The sequence below is a fragment of the Heloderma suspectum genome, chromosome 5, assembly GCF_057233095.1.
Source record: "Heloderma suspectum isolate Gila_16-S chromosome 5, 16-S_ref, whole genome shotgun sequence".
NCBI lineage: Eukaryota > Metazoa > Chordata > Lepidosauria > Squamata > Helodermatidae > Heloderma > Heloderma suspectum.
Window position 1 is genome coordinate 129,109,024 of NC_139462.1, and position 24,116 is coordinate 129,133,139.

Here is a 24,116-nt window from a genome sequence, read left to right on the forward strand (position 1 = left end):
TCAAGGCCCCTCACTCTACTTTGTTGTGGCCCTTTATCTTTCAGCTGGACTGGAAGTAGACTGCACTTCCAATAGAAGACACCTTCAAATACAGGACTGTCCTCTGTAAAGTAGAACACAGGGCCACCCTAGTTCTTGACCCAGCACCGACACAAGCTAGAGGGTTGGGGAGGAGAAACATTTCTGATTTTTCTCCATCTCCAGGATCTGTGTCCAGCAGGGCACTGGCTTTGAGTCTAAGTACCTGAGTTTAGACATAGACTTCCTTAGGCAGTGGGAGGGTTGGTACCCTACCTGTCTGCACTGGCAGAGCTGGTCCCAGACTTGGTGTTGTGGGCCCCAGGTGTGCTGTTCTGGGGGACATCAGCATTCATGTCAAGGCTTACTTGTCAAGAGCAGCTCAGGACTTGATGGTTATCACAGCAACCATAGGTCTATCCCAACCTGGTGTTTTTAGCAGGGGCAGGTAACTGGTGGTCTGGATGTGGGTGAAGTTTCTTTTACTCCTTTGTCATGGGCAGACCATTTCCTGATGAACTCTAGGCTTACAGCTGTTTCTACCCTCTGCAGGAGTGGTTTGTTGCGTATTCGGTCAGTCGCTTTCGACTCTTTGTGACTTCATGGACCAGCCCACACCAGAGCTTCCTGTCGGCTGTCGCCACTCCCAGCTCCCCCAAGGTCAAGTCCGTCACCTCCAGAATATCATCCATCCATCTTGCCCTTGGTTGGCCCCTCATCCTTTTGCCTTCTACTTTCCCTAGCATCAGCATCTTCTCCAGGGTCTCCTGTCTTTTCATTATGTGGCCAAAGTACTTCAGTTTTGCCTTTAATATCATTCCCTCAAATGAGCAGTCTGGCTTTATTTCCTGGAGTATGGACTGGTTTGATCTTCTTGCAGTCCAAGGCACTCAGAATTTTCCTCCAGCACCACAGCTCAAAAGCATCTCTCTTCCTTCGCTCAGCCTTCCTTATGGTCCAGCTCTCGCAGCCATAGGTTACTACGGGGAATGCCATTGCTTTCACTTTGCGGACCTTTGTTGTCAGTGTGATGTCTCTGCTCTTCACTATTTTATCAAGGTTTGTCATTGCTCTCCTCCCAAGAAGTAAACGTCTTCTGATTTCCTGGCTGCAGCCAGCGTCTGCAGTAATCTGTGCGCCTAGAAAGACAAAGTCGGTCACTGCCTCCACGTTTTCTCCCTCTATTTGCCAGTTATCAATCAAGCTGGTTGCCATAATCTTGGTTTTTTTGAGGATTAACGGCAACCCAGCTTTTGCACTTTCTTCTTTCACCTTCGTCATGAGGTTCCTCAGCTCCTCCTCACTTTCAGGCATCAAAGTGGTATCATCTGTATATCTGAGATTGTTAATGTTTCTTCCAGCGATTTTAACTCCAGTCTTGGATTCATCAAGCCCAGCATGTCGCATGATGTGTTCTGCATACAGGTTGAATAGGTAGGGTGAGAGTATACAACCCTGCCGTACTCCTTTCCCAATCTTAAACCAGTCCGTTGTTCCGTGGTCTGTTCTTACCGTTGCTACTTGGCTGTTATACAGATTGCTCAGGAGGCAGACAAGATGACTTGGTATCCCCATACCCCCAAGAACGTGCCACAATTTGTTATGATCCATACAGTCCAAGGCTTTAGAATAGTCAATAAAACAGAAATAGATGTTTTTCTGAAACTCCCTGGCTTTCTCCATTATCCAGTGGATATTGGCAATTTGGTCTCTAGTTCCTCTGCCTTTTCTAAACCCAGCATGTACATCTGGCAATTCTCGTTCCATGAATTGCTGGAGTCTACCTTGCAAGATCTTGAGCATTACCTTACTGGCATGTGAAAGAAGTGCCACTGTTTGATAGTTTGAACATTCTTTAGTGTTTCCCTTTTTTGGTATGGGGACATAAGTTGATTTTTTCCAATCTGTTGGCCACTCTTGTGTTTTCCAAATTTGCTGGCATATGGCATGCATCACCTTGACAGCATCATCTTGCAAGATTTTAAACAGTTCAGCTGGGATACCATCGTCTCTTGCTGCCTTGTTATTAGCAATGCTTCTTAAGGCCCATTCAATCTCACTCTTCAGGATGTCTGGCTCTAACTCACTGACCACACTGTCAAATCTATCCCCGATACAGATCTTCTGTATATTCTTGACACCTTTTCTTGATCTCTTCTGCTTCTGTTAGGTCCTTGCCATCTGTGTTTTTTATCATACCCATTTTTGCCAGGAATTTATCTCCGATGTTTCTAATTTTCTGGAAGAAGTCTCTTGTCCTTCCAGATCTTCTTCCACTTCCATGCATTGCTTGTTTAAAAATAATTCTTTATCTCTTCTGGCTGACCTCTGGAATTCTGCATTTAATTGGGCATATCTCCCCCTAGCACTGTTGCCTTTTGCTTTCCTTCTTTCTTGAGCTACTTCCAGTGTCTCAGCAGACAGCCACCTTGCCTTCTTGGTTTTCTTTTTCTTTGGGACATTTCTTGTTGCCGCCTCCTGAACAATGTTGCGAACTTCTGTCCATAGTTCTTCCAGGACCCTATCTACTAAATCTAGTCCCTTAAATCTATTCTTCACCTCCACTGCATATTCATTAGGAATATTAGTGAGCTCATATCTGACTGATCTGTGGGTCTTCCCTATTCTCTTTAGTCTGATTCTAAATTGTGCAATAAGAAGTTCATGATCTGAACTACAGTCAGCTCCAGGTCTTGTTTTTACTGACTGCATAGATGTCCGCCACCTTTGGCTACAAAGGATGTAGTCAATCTGATTTCGATGTCGACCATCTGGTGAAGTCCATGTATAAAGTCATCTTTTAGGTTGTTGGAAGAGAGTGTTTGTTATGCACAGTGAGTTGTCTTGGCAAAATTCTATCAGCCTATGTCCCGCTTCATTTTGTTCTCCCAGACCATGCTTGTCTGTAATTCCAGGTGTCGTTTGACCACCCACCGTAGCATTCCAGTCTCCTGTAATGAAAATAACATCTCTTTTTGGCGTATTATCCAGTAGATGCTGCAGATCTTCATAGAACTGATCTACTTCTGCTTCTTCAGCATCTGTGGTTGGGGTGTATATTTGGATCACTGTGATGTTAAATGGCTTGCCCTGAATTCGAATTGAGATCATTCTATCATTTTTTTTGGATTGTATCCAAGCACTGCTTTAGCCACTTTATTATTAATTATGAAGGCTACTCCATTTCTTCTGTGGTCCTCTTGTCCACAGTAGATCTGAAATGGACTGGAATGGGCCACTTCACATCAGATGACCATCAGATCTACTACTGTGGACAAGAGGACCACAGAAGAAATGGAGTAGCCTTCATAATTAATAATAAAGTGGTTAAAGCGGGGGGGGGGGTTAAAATGTTCATCTCCAGGAGGCCCTTGAGAGCTGATGGATTCCTGATGACCCTCAGAGGGCTTCCAGCAGGCATGGCTGGCACTCCTGCTGAAGCCCTGGTCACCCAGTGGAATACAGAAATGGTTTAGATAGTTGACACAATCACTCCTAAGAACCTTCTCCCACAGTACGTAGCCTAGTCATCCCCCTGGTTTACTAGGGAGCTGGGAGGGATGAAGCAGGTAGGGAGATGACTAGAATACAAGTGGCCTATGGGTAGCATGTGGCAGAGTGTTTCAGACTGGACCATGGCCTATTCCTGTTTGGGCCAAGGAGGACCTCAGAATTACTCAGTGATACGTTTGCAAGACACTGGCAGGGTAAAATCACTTGTACCTACTGCAACCTGGATACCACAAGCAATATGGTTCAGCTGAAGAATGTGTCCAAGACAATGTCTGGTCTTCTTGTATGGGAGGATTTTCAATTATTGTGGCCTGCGGATGTGGATAAGGTACTTGGAGGGATATAGTCTGCCACATGGCCATTGGACTCTTGCCCTTCATGCCTGATAACAACTAGCAGAGGGGGGGTGAGTGGTTGAGTCCAGAGGGTAATTAATGCCTCCTAATGAGAAGAGTGGCCACAGCCTCCTTGGAAGAGGTGGCTGTGAGGCTGCTCCTCAAGACATCCCACCTGGACCTTGAGGGTTATAATCTTCTAGTCATCTTCTAGCCAGTCACAAGTATCCCCTTTTTGGGCAAGGTGCTCAGGTAGGTGGTAGCCAGGCAGCTCCAGGCATTCTGGAATGAGACTGATTTTGCATACCATTTCAATCTGATTTTAGGTCTAGTTTTGGGACAGAAACTGCCCAATGAAACACATATGACAGAGTAGAAGAGGCAGAGTGTAACCTCTCAGTGGCTTTCAATATCATTGAGCATGGTACCCTTCACCAAGTTGGACGCTGGAGGCACAGTGTCTCAGTGGTTCTGCTCCTAGTTAAGGGACCAATTCCAGAAGATGGTGCATTTATGCTTTTGAATCTCACAGAGTTCCAACTTATTCCCCAAGCTCTTCAACATCAAAATGAAACCATTGTGGGGAGATCATCTGGGGTTTAGGGGTGAGATGTCATCAATATGAGGGTGGCACCAAACTCTACCCTGGTTTTCATCTTAATCATTTGAGGTGGTGGAGTGCTGAACTGGTATCTGAAATTGGTGATGGACAGATGAGAGCCAATAAATTAAGTCCTCACAAGATGAACACCCAGCTCTACCTCTCTTTGTCATCAAAACCAGGTGAGGCAGTGGCTGTTCTGAATCAGTGCCTGATCACGGTAATGGACTGGATGAGGGCCAATAAACTGAAACTCAGTCCAGACAAGACGGAGGTACTGTTAGTGGGTGGTTCATCTGCCCGGCTAGGTGATATTCAACCTGTTCTGGAGGGGGTTGCACTCCCCCTAAAGGATCACATTCATAGTTTGGGGGTGCTCTTGGATCCAGAACTGTCACTTGAGGTGAACTCAGGTGAACCCAGTGACACGGAGCACTTTTTATCAGCTTAGGCTGGTATACCAACTACGCCCTTATCTGGACAGAGATAGCCTAGCTACAGTTATCCATGCTCTGATAACTTCTCGTCTGGATTACTGCAATGTGTTATACGTGGGGCTGCCTTTGAAAACGGTCTGGAAACTTCAGCTGTTCCAAAATAGGGCAGCATGATTGTTAACAGGGACTGGCCTGCGAGCTCATATTACGCCAGTACTTTTTCAGCTGCACTGGCTGCCAGTCCATTTCCAGGCCCGATTCAAAGTGCTGGTATTAACATTTAAAGCCCTTAATGGCTTGGGGCCAGGTTATCTGAAAGATCGCCTCCTCCCATATGTGCCTGCCCGGACCTTAAGATCATCCTCAGCGGCCCTTCTCCGTGAGCCCCTGCCAAAGGAAGTGAGGCGGGTGGCTACTAGGAGGAGGGCTTTTTCTGCTGTGGCACTCCAGCTGTGGAATGAGCTGCCTAGTGAGGTTCGCCTGGCACCTACATTGTATTTCTTTCTGTGCCGGGTGAAGACCTTTTTATTTTCCCAGGCATTTTAGCTTTCTAAACTTTTAGCTTTGCTGTTTTAAAAATTTGTATTTTAAACTCCTGCACTGCTGCTAGGTTTTATTGTGGTTGTATTGTTATATTGTGGTTTTAATGTTCTATATATTTTAAATTGTTTTATTGTGTGTTTGGTTTTCATTTTCGTGAACCAGAGAGCTTCGGCTATTGGATGGTATAGAAAATAAATGAGTAAGTAAGTAAGTAAGTAAGTAAATGGAGATGCTGTGGGTAGGTGGTACTTCTGCTCATACAGAATGCTTCATTTGTTCTGGATGAGGTTTCACTCCCCCTAAAAGATCAGGCTTGCAGTCTGGGGGTGTTCCTATATCCAGCCATCACTGGAGACCCAAGAGACCTCTGTGGCACATAGTGCCCGTCATCAGCTGAGGCTGATGTGATAACTGCAGTCTCTCCTAGACAGAAATAGTCTGGCTATGGTAACACATGCTCTTGTAACATCCAGAGTTGACTGCTGTAATGCATTATATGTGGGATGACTTTTGCAGACTGCTTGGGAACTGCAGTTAGTTCAGAATACAGCTTTTAGGCTGCTAACTGGAACCATAATTTGGGACTATATCATGCTGGTGATTAATTATTTCCAAGCACAATTCAAAATGTCAGTACTGACCTTTAAAACTCTGCATAGCTTGGGACTGAGATACTTTGAGGAATGTCTGTTCCCATGTCAATCTGTCCATGTGCTGAGGCCATTGATGGAGGCTCCTGTCTGGAGAGGTAGCTGGTGAGTAGAGAGATGGCCTTTTTAGTGGTGGTGCCTTACCTTTGGAACTCCTTCCTGAGGAAGGCTCACTTGGTGTCTCTTCTATTATCTTTTTGGCTCCTGATGAAAATGTATTTTGTTCTCCTGAGCTTTTAAAGTTCTGGCTCTTCATCTGTTTGAACTACTGCTTAATAGCTAGTTTTATTATTATTTGTTTGTTTTGCTGTACTGCATTGTTTTTATTTTAACGTTGTTGATAATTTATTGCAAACCACCCATTGAATTCAGCAGGGCATACTGCTAGATAGACAAAGATATTTGTCTATATGCACTGTTACTTAAGAGTCCAAGAAGGGAGGAAAGGAAGGACTGGGAATCCAAAAGTATGCGGAGAGTTTAAATGTAATAATCAGTATATTCTGAATGAAATACATTACTTTTGCAGAATCAAATTATTGGGTTGGAATTGTGATCATATGTGTCAGTGTGTTGGATGTTTATGTTAATGGACTATGAGCTCTTTATATGTGCACAGTTTAATCACTTGAAATCCATATAACTGAGGTAAATTAACTGAACAAGTTAGTGAATTGTGTCTTGAAAAAATTATATATCACACATACAAAAGAAAAAGAAAGCTCCGAGCAAGAATGTTGCCTTTGGATGTGGGGATGGGAGTGTTTGCTTGGAACAAGTCACCTCTGCACAGTTATTGTAAAGAAAAAATAAAGGTGTGTTGTGGTTTTTTCATGGGGACACCAGAAGTCTGGAGATTATAAGCACACGAGGATAGGCATTGCTATAATCACGTGCCTTGTGGAACCGCCATTTTAATTCCACTTCCAGCTGATTACAGAATAGCAATGACTGAGCAGTATGAAAAGCGCTGGTGTCAAAAGGACCTATGTTTACTGTTTGAGTAAACAATCATGTTAGTATGGTTTCCTTGACCTCTAAATATGGAGTTGGACATCATATCCTCTCTTCTTTCTGCCATATTTCATTAGATACAGAACTTCAACTATGGCATTGCATAATCCCCATGAAACTCTAATACGTTGTGGGATTTAAGGGGGAAGCCTGTTCCACAAGGTCAATTTATCTGCCCCAAACCATCCATTAACCACAGAATTCCCACAGAAAACATTTTGTTTGTCATTTAGCTGGCTGACTCTCGTGTAGTCATGAACAAAGAAAACAGGAATAACTTTGTTTTTTCAAACACAGTGAAGGAGAGATGTGGCACCTTTGTCCCATTTGCTGTTATATGCCAGACGCTCTGGAGGGCTGCTTGTGTGGGCAGAAAACTGTGAAGTTGTGAACAAAGAACACCATATAAATACAAATCAAAAATGGAAGGGCGAACAAGCAGATAAGTTTTCAGTAGGGCTGAATCTACACAGGTAATGTAGTGTGGAGCAAGAGCACAGCAGGGTCGTTCACAACACATGATATTGTCACCACCCCGCAGCAACTGTGCAGCTTCCCTCTCAAAAAGGTGCATTTTCACAAAGTCCTTGTAGTGTGTCCTTTTTCCTTAAATGCGGCTCCTGTGCAGTTTCTGCTGTGGCTCCTGTGCAGTTCTGCTGCAGATGTCCCATTCCCTTGAATTAAATCCTCCATGCTCGGGGTGCCTAGGGATGGGGGTGCGACCTGGTCAAGGGGGTAGGCCATCGCTTCCCCCCCCATTCCTCCCCCCCTTGGCAGTAGCCGCTTTGGACACAGGCTTCTCCTCCCACTTAGCGCTATTGTGCAGTGGTGCTATTTTGCTGCTGGCCTGTCTTGTTTATTTTTACTTTGCACTACAACATTGCTACTTCACAGTCCTGTAATGGTGCAATTGTGCAATGTCGCATTAGGGCAGTAGTCAGAATTGAATTGTACTGGGGCAGTAACACAGGGGAACAGGGCTTCAATACTGCTGCTTCACAGTCCTGTAACTGCGCAATTATGCAATCTCACATTAGCACACTAACTAACGCAGGGAGCAGGGCTTCAATATTGCTGCTTCACAGTCCTGGTGGATGCGAGAGGAAAGGTGTGGGGTACACTATGGGATGTAATTCATCTCTTTCATTAAACTTCCCTGACCAGGGGAGCACTGAAAGGGGCAGGAAGCAAGTGTCCCTCATTCCCTGAGCAGCACCTACATGCTTGATGGTGTTCAGTTCTACTCGCTGGACTCCTCCCAGCCAACCCTGAAGTATGGCGGATTCAAGTGCTGTTTGACCTGTGAAAGTGTGGCTTTAGGTATGGTATTATCTGCTTTTCTTACTTCCTGTGCTGCTGACAGACCAAAGCGATTTCATGACAATCCGGATATAACCAGAAAATGCGTCTGAAACCAACTCTGTGTAGATGGGGCCAGGACTTTGTATATGTGTTTGTGTTGAAACATACCTGCACAGATCAATGTAATAATGTGTCCGAAGATTGTTTAGAGGCTGTGGCTGATACACAGTGTACCATTTCACCTCCTAAGCTGGGAAATTTATGGGAGAATATTCTGTTGGGGTTCCTATAGGGATCGTGAGGCATTCTAAGGTACAGGATTTTCTGGCTGTTTTGGATTGTGTATACTAGCCTAAGGGACTGCTTCCTGCCCTGTACAAACTGAGATTCTTGTACTTTTTCTTTTCTTTTCTTTTCTTTTCTTCATTCCTAGAAGTTCACCAAAGCCTGACTCTGAGAACCTGGCAGGAGCTTCTTGCTTTGGCTGGCATTTAGTGGATCACATTAAGTAACTTAGGGTGCAATCCTATGCAGACAGGCGGCTTCCTCTGAACTCAGAGGCGACTGCCTATCCAATGCAGGGCAGGAGAAGCACAGAGGGGATCATTCCCTCTGCGCTTCTCCTGCCCTGCATTTTTGGCTAGACAGCCGCTTTCAGCTGTCTAGCCATGGAAGGGTAGAGTGGGGGAGGAGGCTGCTGTAAGAAACATAGGATGTGTCGTACAGGCATTTCTGCCCTCCCCGTCCTGGAACGCCTCCCGGAACACCCCGTTTCGGCCGCTCCATGCTCCTCTTGCAAGCATGGAGCACGGGTTTCTCCGCACTGCCTACAAGGCAGTGTGGAAGGGGGTGGAAGGTTGGTTCCCAGAAAACAAGATATCCTATGGCCATCTAGCCGCTGACTAGCAGCCATAGGATTGCTGCCCTACTGAGTGCATGTAGCCATTTCAATTTTCTTGTATTTTACCTTTTTATGTTCTTCTCTTTTTTGCTTTTTGTTTTCTCTGCATTCAGAGCTTAATTTGAATGATGATTTATTGGGGGCTCAGTCCTGGAACCTATTTTTACATGTTAGGGCTCAGCCATAGCATATATGAAATAAAAGTAAAGAAGAAGGTGGCTGTGAGCTTGGTAAGAGTGCACTTAACCACAGATTATCACACTTCTGGGATTATGGGAGAGGGCTTTCAGAGGGTGCAGCAGCCCTCATTCTAGAAAATAACCCATGCTGTTGTCCCCCCTCCCAAGTGAGTAGCAGAGGAGATGTGGCAATGCACATGTAAGTCAATGAACTGCATCTTCACATACACTGATTGCGACTGGTTGAACAAGCTACAGTATTGTCATTACTGTGGAAATAATGTCAGTGGGTGTTTGTGATGTTACCACTTATACAGAGTAGACCCCTCTTCTTTCAGATATATTTTTATATGCTTAAGGCAAAAGCTATGAACATCCCTTTTTGGCCTTTTTCACATATAATTTGTTTTCTGGACACTTTTGCACAGAGTTCTCCCCTGAATCCTTACCAGTTCCTCAGTACCCTCACCTCACGTCAGTTCTTAGACAAAATATGCTATAGAAGGCTTCCCTGGCATATGCCAGGCTGACCGTTTCTTAAAAGCTTCAGATTCCACCACATTCCACATTAGCTGGTTTCACTGCTGATCTTCTCTTAGAATGAGCAGGTTCTGTCTAATGTTTACCCTAAATCCACCTCTCCATAGATTAAATTCAGTGTTTCTTGTTGCGGCTTCTCAGTAGATACAGTGAACAACGATTCCTCCACTTTTTCTCTGAGATACTCTTATGTACTTTTGGTGGGGGGGAGTTGTGAACTTCCTCCTTCACCCCTTCCATTTCTTTTCTGGGCCCTTGAGTGCCCCCCCCCCCGGATCTCTCTCCTGATTCCATCCCAGTTCCTCAACATCTTTCTGGGACTGAAGTGACCAAACAGGACACAATAATTCATAGGTAATTCTGTTGGAGATTGTGACAGCATATGAGAAGACTTTAGAGAAAGTCAATGTTACTGTGACAGCAGCAGCCCTTTTTGTTTCTAGTGCAGAGTTAGTAATACTAATTGCCACCATGAAAACATAAATGTGGCATTTCTCCCTTTTGCTCCATCTATTTCCTGCTTTTAATTCCTGACACTGTACTCATTTTTTCAAGCATTTTCTCCTTCAGGCAACTAATTTGAGAGGTAATCCATGTGGCAACTCACACACCCTGCATGAGGCGGTGCTGGGATCAAAGCAGGAGGCCTGTGCATCAAGCACTCCCTGTTCCACTGGGGCTGGTAGTCACAGGAGAAAACGGGAGGCACTTCCAGCTGGGACACCCCTGCCGCAGCCATATTCATCCTGGCCTAGGAAATAAGGCGGCTGCTGCCGCTGCGTGGGTAAGTGAGTGAGTGGGGAGTCCAGTGCTCTTGGCTGTATAAAGCTCCCAGAGCTGCTGCTTCCCCTCAGTCTGGGCAACTTGCAACTGACAGCGGCCACCAGACCACTGGTCTTCAGCCTGACTGGCCTCCTGCTCTCAGGCCAAGCATGTGATTTCACACTACCTCAACCGACAGGAATACATTGTCTGCATATATTTGCATCATATGGATGGTTTGCTGTGGTTCTCCTTTGGGAATGTAAACATTTTTGTTCTAAAATGTTGCTAGCAATGGAGACGGAACCAGTTAAGATCCATAGGATATTGCTAGGGTCAAAACTATTAGAGCACATGGAGAACTGGAGAATATGGAAATGTAGGCTAGAATCTATCTATTTCCAGTCCATGTCACTTTCACAGGTTTCCACCCATATTTCCATTCAAATTTTGCATTAACCTGATTTTTTAAAAGATCAGCTCAAAATATGTATTTCATATGTATTTGAATGCATATTTTCTCTCAAATTACATGTTTTAAATGCATGTTTGATACATACAAGAACATTTGGAAAAGGGCAAAATCTGGTGCATAGCTAAGTTTCAATCCTCACATTAGTCTGACTGATGTTTGTTGTTGTTTATTCGGTCAGTCGCTTCCGACTCTTCGTGACTTCATGGACCAGCCCACGCCAGAGCTTCCTGTCAGCCGTCGCCACCCCCAGCTCCCCCAAGGTCGAGTCTGTCACCTCCAGAATATCGTCCATCCATCTTGCCCTTGGTCGGCCCCTCTTCCTTTTGCCTTCCACTTTCCCTAGCATCAGCATCTTCTCCAAGGTCTCCTGTCTTCTCATTATGTGGCCAAAGTACTTCAGTTTTGCCTTTAATATTCTTCCTTCAAGTGAGCAGTCTGGCTTTATTTCCTGGCGTATGGACTGGTTTGATCTTCTTGCAGTCCAAGGCACTCTCAGAATTTTCCTCCAGCACCACAGTTCAAAAGCATCTCTCTTCCTTCGCTCAGCCCTCCTTATGGTCCAGCTCTCGCAGCCATAGGTTACTATGGGGAATACCATTGCTTTCACTACGCGGACCTTTGTTGTCAGTGTGATGTCTCTGCTCTTCACTATTTTATCAAGGTTTGTCATTGCTCTCCTCCCAAGAAGTAAACGTCTTCTGATTTCCTGGCTGCAGTCAGCGTCTGCAGTAATCTGTGCACCTAGAAAGACAAAGTCTGTCACTGCCTCCACATTTTCTCCCTCTGTTTGCCAGTTATCAATCAAGCTGGTTGCCATAATCTTGGTTTTTTTGAGGTTTAACGGCAACCCAGCTTTTGCACTTTCTTCTTTCACCTTCGTCATGAGGTTCCTCAGCTCCTCCTCACTTTCAGGCATCAAAGTGGTATCATCTGCATATCTGAGATTGTTAATGTTTCTCCCAGCGATTTTAACTCCAGCCTTGGCTTCATCAAGCCCAGCACGTTGCATGATGTGTTCTGCGTACAGGTTGACTGACTGGTGTAGGTGAGGTCATTTCATATAAGAATTTGCAAGACTGAATTCCTCCAGTATCTGTAGGATGTGGGTTCTGCACTGCATTCACCTGACCAAAGAATGATGCTCCAACCAGATCCTTTCAGGCTTCTAAACCTTTAGCAGAAACTGCCTACACATCCTTGTGTTCTTCTCCATACCCCATGAGAACTCCATACTTTCTCTTAAAAAAAAAAAATACTGAAGTGCTTGAAATATTGTACAAACTATTGGAGTGCGTGTTGTGCTCCTTGTGTTCCTTTAGGGCAGCAGTGTTCAAACTTTCAATGGCTACTAGTTATGATGTCTATATATTACCTCCAGCATCAGAAGCCTCTGCTAATGGTGTGTACCTGAGCAGAATTGGTTCATTTCACTTTACCTTTGGTTTTGGTAGAAGCAAGACACTGTACAGCCTTTCCTGGCTAGTTTCCCCAGTTTTTTCTGGAGACAGCACCCTCCACTGGCAGCATGTTAGAAACCCTGCAGAAAGTCATTTTTTACACCCTTTGAGCACTGTTACCTTTTAGCTAAAACAAGAAACTGATTGATGGACTGATTTATTGAGACTGCTAGTTCTACTGCTTATGTGTGATAAATCCCAGTCCCTAAATACTTGATTTCTTCATTGAACCCCCTGACTTTTATTCCACCTGGTTCTTAAATAGATTTTAAAATCCCAGAGCCTGGACTTTGAAAGGATTTAAATGTATACACACACACACACACACACCCCACACACACATATTACTTCTTTTGTGCCTAACATGTAACTGACGTCACTGTAGATTTTGAAGTTCTGAGATGCCAGCCATCTGCTCCTGATTATGGGGACCTGAGCGCTTTAAAACTGTATGGACAAAAGCAATCTCATCCTCTGTCCTCTTATTGCACAAGTGACGGATGAAGAGGGGAACACTGCCAAGGAAAGTACAGAATCAGCACTGCATCGTGGCGGATGATATGTTAAGCCTTGTCTTTGTGCAACTGCTTGATCGGCTGAGACAAGAAATCTGTGCCTTATGCAACCAGAGACTAATTGTCACTGATGGGAGCCAGATTGACCTGGGAAAATGCAGCACTAAAAGGGAGAAAAGGAACATTCTGTCTTAACTCTCTCTCTCTCTCTCTCTCTCTCTCTCTCTCTCTCTCTCTTTCAATCTCCCGGTTGCTTTCCATTTTCTCTAGTAAACACTGCTGTTCTTTCTTGCCACACTCAAATAGCATGCAAAAGAGTTGTGAAAGACACTCAGAATGAAAACCTGCCCAGCCAATGCAATTCCTGTTTCAAAGTACTTCGATACTACACATGATACTACAGAGATTACACATGATATTGGTGCCAAATGGGGGGGTCCCCTAGAGCAAATACTAGCTGCAGAAGAGGGATTTTCCTTAGGACCTCACCAAGGGAAGAAAGGGTTTAATTCCCCACTCCTCTCCTGCTTAGATCCCATTAATTATCAGCCCCTCCCCAGTTGATGCAATTTGCATAAAAACCAATGCAAATGAGATGCAAAGCAGTTTGGCCCAGAGAAAACATTACATTGATGCTGTGTAGTGTAGCATCAGATACTATTTCCCTTCCCCTGGCTACAGCAGTGCAAATAAACAAGCAAATAATAGTTCTCACATGGGAAGTCTGACAAAGGCAGAAGAAAAGCCACCCCTTATGTTACATTTTTCATCATCCCAAAGATTACTCTACAGATAATTTGGGGGGTGGGATGGGGATTAATATAACTATCAGCTATATCAACGGCCAAATTATGGGAACTGGAGTTCTTTAAAGCTATGCAGACCAAGGGAATCTCCTCATCTCTGTTCTCTTCCTCTTGTAAGAGAAGGCTGAGGAGGGAGGATGGTGACTGTGCCAAAGAAACCATAAAGCCAGGACCACACAGGTAGCTGAAGTGGCCATGTCTGTTTCTGGAGCAGGTCCACTCTGCCTGTTTGCATGTATGTCTGTGTCACAGAGGGTTGCCCTCGCCATGAAGGGCTATCAGAGGACAGCCTTCTCTTCCCAGGCATCCTCCACCAGGAGCCCAAGGCCAGCTTAAAGATCAAGAACCATCAGGAGGGAGAGCAGGGAGGAGCCCTGGGGCTGCCCACTAACAGTCACTACCTGGGCAGCAGACGGGTTGCCTGCTCGTGGTCTTTCCCAGCCTGTGGTGAGAGATGTATTACATCTCTATTTAAATGATAGCAATGGTTTCTAAGAATGCATCTAGACATATATATTCTCTCAGTATTTTAGCATTCTAGCTTCTTAATCTTTTAGCTCTGATGTTTTAAATCTGTATTTTAAATCTCTACATTGCTGCTAGGTTTTATTCTGGTTGTATTGTTATATTGTGCTTTGAAGCTTTCATATTTAATATTGTTTTATGTTGCACCCTGTGGTTTCAGTTTTTGTGAACCACCCAGAGAGCTTTGGCTATTGGACAGTATAGAAATGAAATGAATGAGTGAATGAATGAATGAATGAATAAATAAAATATATTAAGCATACACAACTTGGTGATGCATTTCCTCTTTTCTGGTGATGAGTAAATAGCCACCATCCAATTAATTCATTCATTCCATTTCTGTACTGCCCATGAACTGAAGCTCTCCAGGCAGTGTACAAGTAGGTTAACTCCAGAGCAGAAACCACACCTCATGTCACGTAATACACTTTTCTGCAGCAGTTCCTCAGGCTTTTTAAAACACCCCCCTGCATTGAACACCCCCTTCTGTATTTACTCTGCCTTGTGGCTCCATCTAACTTGACACTAATAATCTGTGTCCCCAATACACTGTGGGGATTCCCCTGCCCAGGTGCATGCAGCCAGATGTTGCAAGTGAGAGTAGGGCGCTAACCAGGGAGATAGAACTGGGCACGTCTGGACACTCAAGGAACTATTATTCGAGCAAAGCAGCAGCTCTTCCTCAGCTCCTTTATTCCCAAATCAGGTTGGGATAATGGAGGGGGGCACTGTAGAATAACCCACACCAATCCAATGTGCAGATGAGGATCTTGAGCCAGCACAAATTTTGGATGGTGAGAGAAAGGCTTCCTTTGCTCCAGGACCCCATCCTTCCCCTGTTAGGTGTCCCATGTCCCTCCAAGAGGGGCCCACCCCATAGTCTGAGAACTACAGAGGAAAGAGTTTGTGTGGGGAAAAAAGAAATGCACAAAGCACAATTAACTGGGAAACAAGGCAGGCTGGCAGCCAGTGTGGCAGCCAGAGGTTTGGACTTTGGATCTGGAAGACCTGGGTGCTCCCTCAGCCATGATTTTGGGCAAGTTAGCTATCCTGACACAGCTCCACATGGGTACCCTCTGACGGAGGTCATCTTTATTCCTGTTTCACACATCAATGAAGACTGTAAATTAGGGATACTTGAGGAATTTGATCTCTGTGAATTCTGATGTGAACTGACCACATCTGAGTCCTCACCTCCTGGAGGAATGTGTGGAGTGGAACGTAATTATCCTTCAGATTTCATACTTCTTCAAATATTGCAACACATTTCTCAGCTAGCAAACATTCCAAAATGTATTCCAAAATGTGTATTTTAAGATAAAATATGTTTAGAAGTGCATATATTTAGATAAAATGTAAGTCCATATTGTGTGAGAAAATATGTTAAAAAATACCAATTTACATATGCCTTTTCTGTGCAGATTTTTAAAAAATGCTGATTAATGTTGAAACAGGACAGAATGAATTTATGAATGAACACATGTGAAATTGACATGTTATTTGTAAGCTGACCATGTAACCTAGCTGTGGTCATCTAGACCAACTCCCTGCTCAATGCAGGATCTGCAAAGTGGGATACAGCGACAGCATCCCTGTGAGATAGCCGTCCAGCCTCTGCTTCCATACCTCCAGTGAAGGAGAACCTTCCACCTTCTGAATTAGACTGTTCCACTGTCGAACCATTAAGACATTTCTCCTAACATTTAGCCAAAATCTACTTCCCTGTAACACCCACCTATTGGTTCTAATCATGCTCACTGGAACACCAGAGAATGCTCCTGATCCATCTTCTGCATGACAACCCTTCAAGTGAAGAGATGGTGTAGCATAGTGGCTGAGACAGTGTTACAAATCAGTTCAAATCTCACCTTCACCAAGAATTCAGTCAGTGGCCTTAGTAAGCCACTCTCTCTCAAACACCAACCCTATGGGAATAATAATACTTACATTACAGAGTTGTTGTAAGGAATACAACAAGGTAACGTATGTAAGCACGCAAATGTGCTGCTGTTATTGTGGATTATGACGATGATGTACTTATTTGTTCATTCAGGCAGGTTTATTTGATAACAGGAGAGCTGTAGCAAGAAGCAGTCCTTCCTGAGTTTGAAATCTAAATCCTAGACTGGAAATCTCTTTGCCTCCTTGGCAAAAACACAAACAAGGGAACAAATGAACAATGCATGAAGCACTGAAAGCAACTTTTAGTGAGCATAACTCCATAACTTGCACTAACTCCAGACTGACAGCATCATGGCTATAGTCTCATGGGGAAGTGCATCGGTCCTAGGGTACAAAGGGTCTAGGTGGCTCTTCCCTTGAAGTCTCTCACATAAGGGTTACCATGCAGAAGGCAGTAAGGAACAACCCATACTAAAATTAAGCAGGAGCCTGGGGTTAGCAGCATCTTCTCCACCCCTTATGGCACCCAGGGCATGGATTCCTAGGCTTGTCTTTGCCAGAACTGACACACTGGGATGGTTCGGGTGTCTGGGGATATTCGAAGCAGAAAGTAGCTACAAGACGTCCTGCCACTTTATAATGACAGTCCAGCTCATGCAGACACAAACGGTATACTTGGCTCAGACAACTTAATACAATACGTTGCTAACTCTACATGGCATGCAGAGGCATAGCAGCTCTCGTAAGCACACTGAAATCAGTGCGGTGCTGATTTCATCACACGAGAATACATTCAGAAAAACTTTACTGGCAAATGGCAGAGAAAAATCACCCCAGTCTCACCCTGTTCTCCTTTTCCTATCTGCAGTGATCATATAATGAGGTTACTGAGGAACACACTGGCAATCAGGTTCAAACTGGCTGCAGTCCTACAGAGGAGACGGGGGTGGCACAGCTACTCACTGACTGCTGGTTTATCTCCCCCCCCCCATCCCTCACCTTCACTCTTTCTCTTTCCTTATTCATGGCAGCATCATGCATCCGTTGCTTGGTGGACGTGGTCCCTGTAAAGAATGAAGACGGAGTGGTCATCATGTTCATCTTGAACTTCGAGGACCTAGCAGCTCTCATTGCCAAAAGCACCCGGCAGAGCCTGCACCAGCGTCTGTCCCAAGGATGGAGAACAGGTGAGGGGCCCAAAGTGCCCGGGAGCCCTGTACCCAGGGCAAAAGCATGTGGGAGCAGGGGCAATCAGTGGGGGAGAGGGAATCCAGGTCAGCAAGGAGGGGGGATGCCTGGCAAATGGGCACTCTGGATTCTCTCTGGACCTTGGAATGCATCAGAGTGTGGGCTGGGGTTCTGCTTTTGTCCAAGGCCACTGCTTGTGGGACAGATGTGATCACACAGACATTTGTGGGAGAATGTTTGGTCTGAGGAGGATTTTCAGAACTCCACAAGCATAGGCACTGAATGGTGTAATGAGAAGAAAATGTGCCCTTGTGTGTGGAGGCAACAAGGAAAGCAATCCCTCACGGAGAGGAAGAAAGAGAAAGCATCAAGCCATGGGCAAGGATCTTAACATGAACTGCACAGTTCTTTAAGCTGGCTGTATCTTTCCTCAACCATGGATTACCAAGCCACCTCTGTTCAGGACCCTATTACCAACTTCCTTCTTCGATAACTAGAGATGCTGCCAATCTCATATTTCTCAGCTTGAAAGTGTGAGCTCCATGGGGCCTCATCATATTTGCCTCATCTACTCAGTATGTGGGAGTCTAGATTTTTATATATGCTAGGAATAACTGGGCAAACCGGAAGTAGCAGTGGGTGGGAGTCAACAGCCATCCGGTGAGAAGAGTCATTGCTCTGAGCCAGACAAGTCTGGTGTTGACGCCAGATACTAACCCAGTTCGCACAATCATGGTGGCTGAAACAAGCTACAGGCTATTGTTGGGTTATTTGAGGGTTGCTGCCCAACCCAAACAAGCCATGCTGCCTGAGTTTGGACAACACAGCAAACTGTGCCAATGTGGGCAATTAAGCAAATCTGGCTGGCCCGCACAGTGGCTGTGACAAGCCACAGTGGCTTCTTTCAGCCACCATGATTGTGCTAACTGGGTCACTATGTGGAGCTGGAGTTGAGTCACTCAAGAGCATTTGAAGCTGTGTGAGAGAACTAAGAATAACTTAACAGAACTTTCACAAAACAATTCCCAGGGTTCTTTGTGGAGGGACATGAAAGCCAGTTCAAATTCCTGGTGTAAATATACCCCTAGACTCAGGTACAAGGTAACAAATTGTCAGACCTTCTGGTACCTCTTATCACTCTGGCTGCCGCTGTTTGCACAAGCTGCAGATCCCAAACCATCTTCAAATGCAGCCCCATGTAGAGCACATTGCAGTAATCTAACTTGGAGGTTACCAGAACATAGACAAATGAAGCCAGGTTATCCCTGTCCAGATAGGGGCGTAGCTGGGCCACCAACCGAAGTTTGTAGAAGGCACTCGGTGCCACTGAGGCTACAGCCTCAAGTGACAAAGAGAGTTCCAGGGGGATCCCCAAGCTACAAACCTGCTCCTTCAGGGGGAGAGCAACCCCATCCAGAACAGGTTGAGAATCCTCCATCAACCAGGGTGATGGATCAATACCAGGGTGATGGATCAATATTGGATCTACCAATAAAGCAGGTTTTATATGGTTTTTAAAATAATGTTATACATGCATAAGCCCCTGTGGCAATTTGTATTTCAGTATTGTTTTAATTATGTATGTTGTCCGATTTGTAAATTTTATTACCATTAATGATACTGCCCCCTGAAGAAGGCCAAAAAATAAGAAAAAGGCTGAAATGTGAGTGTGTACACACACATGCACTCACTATGCACTGTTGTTCAAGTTTTCCTGTGACATTTTCTTTTCTTTCTTTTTTAAAGAATCCTTAGGCATGAGATTTAGTTAATTTGATCACTCCACTGATTTAGGGAAGGTGGCCTCCATTGGGAAAATGGAGCTAACAGATTTTTCCACCTGGAGTGAAATAGGTAGGGCAGGATGGTTCAACGAAGATCTCACAACTGAAAACACTAACAAAGGAATTAGGCATTAGTGTTTGGCTACCACAGGCATTGTTAATTCCCTTGGGGAAGGGTGGGGTAAAATGTAACAAAAATGCACATACTTGTTACATTTTATCCCACCCTTTCTCCAATGGAATTAATAATGGCAAGACTTCTGGGACCACCATCTCTGCTGCATACCTAATGAACTGCAACACCAGCGAAAGAGGAAAGGGAATGAAGGAGCCTGGTTGCTGGCCGATTCTTACCATGATGTTCAAAGTGGTGTATGTATGTGTAGAAGCAGATAATCATTTACCTGCATGGTCACTGCTTCAAAACATCCCACAGTGCAGCCCTAAAAGCCTGCAGAACTAGTTATAGGCTTCAACCAAGTGATGAGCAGCCTACTACCACTGCTACCAATTAATTTCCCCGTGATTGTCATCCGGTGTTGTCATCCTGGGTTGGATCAAAAATGGGTGGAAGAGCGCAGCTCACAGAAGGTGCCTCTGGCTGATTTCCAAGGATCTCCCTTCCTCCACACAGCACAGTTTGCCCCACTCTGCAGGGTCCCTCAACCTAGGAATGTTTGAGAATTTCCTTTTGCTCCCCAAACATGCAAACATGCCCCATTCAAAGCCTTGAACACAAGCATGCACATGCGTCTGCCAAAAATTTTCACAAAGTGGCGAACATGTACTCATGTTCGTTTCATTCCCTATTTCCTAATTTGTGCAAATTTCCTCAGTAGACTGAATCAAACCTGCTTTATCTATGGAGGGAATTTGCAGAAACTAGAGGAGATTTGTGAGCATTTGGGGAGATTTGTGCAAATCTGCTGTTTGATCACTGCTCGATTTGCACAAGTTTCCTGTTTGAACAAAGTGAGCTGCGAGCGCAAACGCAAACAGGAATTGGGCATGAAACAAGCAGCAAGAGAATGTTTGGAGAGGCCTGGAGATCTCAAACATGGCTTGTTCACGCATCCTGGCCTCGACCCTCTGTGTAACAATTCAAGGGAGCTGGAGGGGCTTTTGTGTGGAGGATGAAGCTTCCACCAACCCAGCTGCGTATGCCTAAATCTGGATCTGGCCCACCATATCTATTAATGGATGGACTACCTTTGGAAAGACTCCATCCCACTGCCTGGCTGAGGAATGCTTAAGAACGTTGCAAGACCTCAAGTCCTCTTGTGAGCGCATAAGCATCATGGTGTAATGTGCATTACCATCTTGATGCATTCTATCTGGCCGTAAAATCCCATATCCCATTATCTTGACTTTTGTCATGCATAGGTGTTGCAGCCCACAAAAGCCCAGATGTCTGACTTTATTTTAAGCAAATATCTGAGCTCACGTCAAGGCACTGTTTTTTTGCAAAATACCCAAATCTCAGCTGCTTTATATTTACTGACCCAGAGTTAGTCAGTTCTTACTAAAACCACCTAAAAATTATGTTCAAGCTGCATTCACATATCACCAACACACCATCAGGTGCAGTATTACATTCATTTCAGTGGGACCCAAGTGTGATTAGCTTAGTCTTGATCCAGTCCAGAGTAGTGAACCAATTAAGAGACTGAGCTACCCTATAACCTAAGAAGTTCCTAGTTCAAATCTCACCTCTGCCATGAAATCATTAGGTAGCCTCTGGTAAGCCACTGTGTTCACCAACTTAGCCCCATACCTGTAATTTGGGCATACCGGTACTGACCTATCTAGAGGGTTGTCCTAAGGATCACTGAGATAATGGTTGTGAAATCTTTTCAGTACTTTAAAGCATTACGTAAATGTGAAGTATTACGTATCTATGAAAATGTCACTATGCAAATGTGACCCAAGCAACTGATACCAGGAGGGCTTGATAGTTTGGGGATGAATCTTTCTGAGGAGACACGCCAAGGTGGCCATCAGCCCATAGCCATGTCAGTGTGCTTCCAGCCCTCTTTCCTTTCGTCTTCCCTTTTTCTCCCCTCTTCTGGTGCTTTTAACATTCAAGGGCATCTCTTAATGCAACACTTTCTTCCTGGCTGTCTTCAAGTCTGGAGGGGGCTCCTTAAAACAGAGGGCATTGAAAGCTCTGCCCACAGTTAACTGTGCCCAACCCCAAACTGAAGCACTTCTGGGGAAGGAGAGGAGGCCAAGCCTGGAGACTGCACCTGACACTGACACTCACCCCCCTCGCAAGAGCTGCCTTCCCTAGGGCCTCGAGGGTCACACCCTGCTATGGGCTTGGGCCGGTTCCAGCCTGGGGGCAGCTTCCATAGCCTCCGCCAGGTTTCTGTGCTGGAGAATTTGGGGGCTGCAAGGTCTGAGTTCCAGAAAAAATCCAGGGAAAGGAGGGCAAACTCAGGTAGGGGGAAAGCATGTATAGTAGTTATGCTAACAACTCTGTGCCACTGGAGTGGTGCTGCTGATGGTGCGCACTTCCTTGCCCACATCATGCTTGCAGAAGCTGTTTAAGCAGAGGCATGGGATGCCCCCTCTCAGTTTAGTGAACTTTTAGTTAGTTTGTTTGTTTGTTTATTACCACCTTTTAGTTTGTTTGTTTGTTTATTATATTTATTTATATCCCGCCTTTTCCCCAATACTGGGACTCAAGGCGGCCTTACAACGTTAAAACTGCTACAATTAAAACCTATAAATAGAAATATAAATACAACTGTATAAAAGTTAAAAATATAATTAAATCATCAATATTAAAATTGTAAAGATATTAAAACACTGAAAGACAACCAGAAGAACAAAAATGGTATCCAAAAATGGCATTTTCCCAGGTCCAGACTCGTTATCCCCAAAGGCCTGCTGGAACAAAAAAGTTTTTGCATGCCTGCAAAAACATATCAAGGAGGGTGCCACTCTTGCCTCCCTGGGAAGGGAGTTCCAGAGCCTTGGGGCAGCCACCGAGAAGGCCCTCTCCCGTGTTCCCACCAGGCGTGCCTGTGATGATGGCGGGATGGCGATAAGGGCTTCCCCTGAAGATCTCAGGGCATGAGTAGGCTCATAAGGGAGAATACGGTCTTTCAGATAACCTGGACCCAAGCCATATAGGGCTTTATAGGACATAACCAGCACTTTGAAACAGTGCCCGGAAACAGACTGGGAGCCAGTGAAGCTGTTTTAACAGGGGAGTTGTATGCTCCCTGTAACCTTAGTATAGCAAGATATGGAAGGCTTTGCAGTGGCTCATGGGAATGAAACGGTAGAATCATAGAACAGTAGGGTTGGAAAGGGCCTATAAGACCATCTAGTCCAACCCCCTGCTCAACGCAGGTATCCAAGTCAGAGCATCCCTGGCAGGTGGCTGTCCAGCCTCATCTTGAATGCCTCCCGTGGGAGAGCCCACCACCTCCCTAGGTCATTGGTTCCATTGTCGTATTACTCTAAGAGTTAGGAAGCTTTTCCTGATCTTCAGCCGGAATTGGCTTCCTGTAACTTGAGCCCAGGGTCAGGAGAATGTGATGGGGCAGATAAAGGGAGTTTGGATATTGTTCAGGAAAAAGCTTTGCTGGAAGAAATTGGCCTTGAGAGGGGGAGACTACTCTAGGCACAGGGAAGAAGCAGAAGAACCCAAAGAACATAAACATGGGCCCCATCACTGAGGAGAAAGGCAACCAGGCAAATGACAATGGTGATATAGTCAGGGCAGTGAGGCAGGGAAGGAGCCTTGAAGGCAGTACTGAAAAGTGATAGGAGCTCAGTGCAGAAGAGTAAGTTGACCATAGAGCCTGGTGAGGAAGATTATTTCCATTCTGGGCTGAGAAAAGAGTGATGAAAGCAATGCCTATCAGTCACAAGGAGTTCAGAAGAGTGCTCAGAACATTTTCTCTTGATGAGGCTCAAGATGTAGGTGCTGCTTGTCTGCTCAGAGTCCATCCAGTGTTCCGATCCTGAAGAGAGTGCCTCCTCGCCTGGTGTCGGAGGGGCTGTAGCTCAGTGGCTGAGCCCCTGCTTTGCATGCAGAAGGTCCCAGGTTCAATCCCCGGCTTCTCCAGGTAGGTCTGGGAAAGAATCCTGCCTGAAACCCTGGGCAGCTGCTGTGGACAATACTGGGCTAGATGGACCCAGGGTCTGACTCAGTATGAGGCAGTTTCCTAGGTTCCTCTGGTAGGGCACTCTGACTTGCACAGCAAGCTGGATGGAACGAACAAGGAATGAACAAGATCATGCAACTAGAAGTGGAGGTTGAGAAGAAAGGGGCGGATAAAAGTAACAGGGATGGTTTGGCAACACCTCTGGGGTACACGGGAGCACAAATATTTCAAAGCCCTGGAGCTACAGAGTTCACTTTCCCATCTGGACTCCACTAGAAAAGCCTAAACATACATTTGTTTTCTATGGCTTTTTAATAATAGTTTTATTGGGCTACTTTTGGTTTTAGTTTCCAGAGGGGCAGCCTGGTTAGTTTGTTGCAGCAAAACCAACAAAGAGTCTTGTAGCACCTTAAAGTCAAACAAAAGTATTCCGGTATAAGTTTAAAGTCCATGAAAACTTACACCATAATAAATTTGTTAGTCTTAAAGGTGCCGCAAGAGTCTTTGTTGGTTTTAGCTGGACTCATTTCCCCCCCAGTATCTTTCTG

At 45.0% G+C, this 24,116-nt stretch overlaps 1 protein-coding gene across 1 annotated transcript in view; it reads left to right on the forward strand.

The window, feature by feature from the left end:
- Positions 1 to 24,116, forward strand: part of KCNH6 (potassium voltage-gated channel subfamily H member 6) — a 138,530-nt gene that overhangs the window by 49,243 nt on the left and 65,171 nt on the right. Inside the window, 3 exon segments of the mRNA XM_084860372.1 lie at positions 17,507 to 17,676; positions 21,438 to 21,699; positions 21,702 to 21,887. Coding sequence (XP_084716498.1) covers positions 17,507 to 17,676; positions 21,438 to 21,699; positions 21,702 to 21,887 — 618 coding nt within the window.